Below are 3788 nucleotides of genomic sequence, written 5' to 3'. Positions count from 1 at the left end.
GCGTTTCCGGTAGTGGCTGCCTTGACAAAGCGTCTGCCACCACATTGAGTGGTCCTTTTCTGTACGCTATTTCGAAGTCGTACTGCTGCAACTCCAGGGCCCATCTGGCAATCCTCCCTGAAGGGCTCTCTATGCTGTTGAGCCACTTCAGCGCCATGTGGTCACATACTACTTTATAGTGGAAACCTTCCAGATACGGCTTGAGCTTTCGGATCGCCCAGACGATTGCCAAGCATTCCTTCTCGGTCGTTGAGTAATTCTTCTCAGCGCCGTTGAGCGTTCGGTTCGAGTAAGAGATTACCTTTTCGCCTCGTTCAGTTTCCTGGGTCAAGATTGCCCCGATGCCGTAGTCGCTCGCGTCAGTTTTGCAAGAAGAACGTTTTGTCGAACTCCGGGCACGTCAGTACGGGGTCTGCGACGAGTCTTGCCTTCACCTCTTCGATCGCCGTCTTATGTTCCTGTGTCCACACCCACTTATTGCCCTTGCGTAGCAGATCGTTGAGAGGCTTGACTATTTTTGCGAAGTCAACCGGCGGTACAATGATGTTAAGCCCAAGTACTGTCGGAGCTCTCTTACTGTCGATGGTGGTTCTAGTTCGGCGATGGCTGCTACCTTTACCGGATCTGTGCCTATTCCTTCGCTAGTCACTCGATGACCAAGATACAACAGCTCTTTCTTGAAAAATTGGTACTTCTCCGGGTTTAGCCTCCGATTTGTCTCCTTTAGCCGTCGGAACACTTCCTTCAGGTCACCCTTGGGTTCTTCCAGCGAGCGACCGATCACTATGATATCATACTGATAATCAAATGCGTGCGGCGACATTTCGGGACCGATTACCCAGTCCAGCACCCGATGAAACGTCGCAGACGCCGAATGAAGTCCGAATGGCATTACTCACCACTGGAATAAGCCTTTTCCGGGCACTGTAAACACCGTGTACTGCCCGCTGTCTGTCTTAGGTCCAAGCTGCTGATGAACCGTGCTTCCCTCAGTTGGTCGAGAATATAATTTATTCGGGGCATCGGGTAGGCATCCTTTATTGACTTGGCGTTGATTTGCCTAAAGACGCACAGTCTCCATTTGCCCGTTTTTTTTTAACCAACACGATGGGAGATCTGTATGGGCTTGTTGAGTGTTCTATGTATCCCATCTGGCAAAGCTCGTCCACCCTCGCATTGATCTCCCCTGGAACTTTCGGATTCTTGGGGTAGTAACGCTGCTTCATTGGTTTGTCGTCTTTCATCGTGATCTGATGCTCTGCCATGTTCGATGTTCCTTTCATGCTGCTGAAACTCGATAGCTCTGCCTCCAGAAATTTCGTGGTGTCGTCCTTTTCTCTTGCCCCTTGTAAGATTGCCACCGACAGCTTCTCCTCGAGCCATCCCTTGTGTCGATTCCTGGCCGGTATTATCACTTCGTGTCCAGCGCACTTAATCTCGTTACCGACTTGTGTTAGAAAGTTCCATCCCAACACCAATGAGGATTCATTACTACCCCTGGTAGTATCAGCAGGATCATGCTCAGTCGCTTGTTCCCGAACGCTATTTCCACCTCCAGCTGCTCATCGATTCCGCCACATCTTCCGTCTGCCAACCTAACTTGCCGTCGAATCCTCGTAATCTTCCCGAGGACAGCCAGGTTGTCCGCCAGTTCTTTGCTTATAAAGCATGCTGTTGCCCCAGTGTCGATTGTGGCCTTGTATGTGCCCCACCAATCGTCACCGCTGCGGACAACTGCTGCTCCTCCACGATCAGCTTTCCCGTTAGTTTTGAGAGGTAGCAGCTTGCGACCCCCGCTCGCCTCTCTTCGGCTGAGATCGCTGGGCTTTTTCCGTCTGCTGGCAGCATTCGACGCTCTGACACCTACTCTCCCGCACACCCAGCAGAACAACAAGCGTTGGTGCCTACACCCCCGCACCCAGTGTCCATGACCACCGCACTTTTGGCAGGCCTCCTGGGGGTCTGTGATGTGTGTCGTTTCAGGAGGCCTTTGTGTTGTATTTGGTGGCCTCCAAACAGTGTTTGCTGGCTGCATCTGTTGCTGTTGTGGTGGTGTCCATTGGCCTCCCCATGGTGCTCCTGTTGCCTGATGCCGTGGGACTCGGTTGGGTGGCGACCATTGGTCGTTTCCCCGTATCTCCTGGGTTCCTGTCTCTTCGCATCTTCTGCATGTTACCTGCGTTGGTGATGCCGACTTGGTCTTTTTGGGGATTTTTTTCTTGCGCGAACGCTTCCCGCTCCTTTTCGAGTTCTTCATACTCATCTGCTAATATCATCAGCGTGTCCAGGTCCGACACTTTGTACGCCCTTAGGAAGATCCTTAGACTTGGGGTGCAGTTTTCCTTGATGATCCTTCGGGTATCTTTCGCGAAATAATTAATTCCATCATCTGCATGTCGATCATGTAGTCTCTGAACGACTCGCTGAAGCCCTGCTTCCGTTGTCTGACGTGATCCGCCAGCCTGGTGAAGAAGTCTCTCGGCAGAAAGTATGTGTGGAAACTATCTATGAACTCCGCCCAGGCTTTCCATTGTTTGTTGTTGACGATAAACCACTTCAAAGCCTTTCCCTTAAGCAATTCCGGCATCGCTCGGGGAATCATGTCTAACTCCATGCCGTATGTGTTTGCGGACCATTCCACCTGCTCCAGGAACTCGAACGGTTTTTCCGCCCCGTCGAACCTGAACGACCATTCGCGGACCTGTTTGGCGATCCTTGAATAGTCTGACTGACTTGGTCTCGAGATCAGCGCTGTTGTTTTCCTGTCTTGGCTTGATTCTCTCCTGTTTGCCTCTTTTTGTAAGTTGTCAATGCACAGGCTTGCCACTAGGTTGTCCCCTTCGGCGTTCGTTAACGTGATGCTCGGGACGGCTTTGTCGTGGTAGTAGCCTCCAACTCAGCCCAAGTGTCGACGAGTTGTGGGTTATTATCCGTTTCTGAGTAATACTCGGATAATGCCTTTCTCATGTCTTCTAATCTGCCGTCCAGGGTGACATTAAGCCTCTGTGCGACATTGGCGTAGTCCTCCTTTTTAAGCCGGTAGATCCACTTCTTTCCCATTCTGTTTAAGTTGCTTTCACTGCTGGAACAATCACGTTGGGCGCCAGATGTAACAAACTGATTTTTGTGGTCTGCTCGCTACGAGATTCGTGCGGCTAGCTCAGTAGATTGTGTGTTCATCCCACCAAATTTATACAAACGTCTTGGTAGCTTGGTGGGCCTTGACTCGTCACTTGTGGCCTTCTGTACTTCCGACGGTCCTGGTTATCTCGACGACCTCCCGTCTTGTTGACTCGGTGCACCAGTCCTGTAGCGCCCTGAAGATCCTTGCGGCTTCCTGAAGGTGCTCGCTTGCTGCTCGTCCATGACGCATTGACTCGGTGACTGCCGGTAACGACCCGGCCTCGCGAGGGGGTCAGCCGTACTCTGCTCTGTCCCGGATGGTCCCACTGGGGTTACTTCTCAGCCCGTGCGGACAGTCAAGGCAGAACGCCAGGAAGCTGACTCGCGCTTTACTTCGCTTCTACGCCTAGTATAAACGAACGTTCCACCCTAGCCTCACCCTCCTGCGTGTTGTCCGGGACGTTTCCGTGTGGCTCGCTCTGCGTTGCGTGGCTGTCGTGATGTGGTGGCTGGTTTGCTGCTAACGCTATCTTGCGCACTGCTCCTGGCGGTGCTGGCTGCGCGGCTGGACGTAGCGTGGCTTTTGGTACTCGGGGTTCGGGCGGACGCCGCTCCGGGACCTCGCAAGTCGAAACCGTAGGGCTCTCCTGGACAACTCCACTCGA

The 3788-nt window shown here is 52.6% G+C and overlaps 1 protein-coding gene across 1 annotated transcript; it reads right to left on the bottom strand.

The window, feature by feature from the left end:
* Positions 1–1037: 1037 nt before the first annotated feature.
* Positions 1038–3373, bottom strand: LOC139354307 (uncharacterized). Its single transcript, XM_070998528.1, has 3 exons — positions 3234–3373; positions 1496–2165; positions 1038–1436 (listed from the first exon to the last, which is right to left on the bottom strand). Exons 1-3 carry the CDS (start codon positions 3371–3373, stop codon positions 1038–1040), a joined length of 1209 nt encoding a protein of 402 aa, XP_070854629.1.
* Between the last annotated feature and the right edge of the window lie 415 nt (positions 3374–3788).

The sequence above is a fragment of the Drosophila suzukii genome (genome assembly GCF_043229965.1).
Source record: "Drosophila suzukii chromosome 2 unlocalized genomic scaffold, CBGP_Dsuzu_IsoJpt1.0 scf_2c, whole genome shotgun sequence".
NCBI lineage: Eukaryota > Metazoa > Arthropoda > Insecta > Diptera > Drosophilidae > Drosophila > Drosophila suzukii.
This window is presented reverse-complemented; position numbering and strand designations above follow the sequence as displayed.

What these genes read in the sequence shown, in the direction of transcription:
- LOC139354307 (XM_070998528.1), bottom strand. Translation starts at nt 3,373, where the DNA reads ATGCGTCATGGACGAGCAGCAAGCGAGCACCTTCAGGAAGCCGCAAGG. An exon ending in GGAAGTACAGAAGGCCACAA is followed by an intron (nt 2,166 to 3,233) that starts GTGACGAGTCAA and finishes GGTAACATGCAG; the next exon opens with AAGATGCGAAGAGACAGGAA. An exon ending in TCCTGCTGATACTACCAGGG is followed by an intron (nt 1,437 to 1,495) that starts GTAGTAATGAAT and finishes GTCGGTAACGAG; the next exon opens with ATTAAGTGCGCTGGACACGA.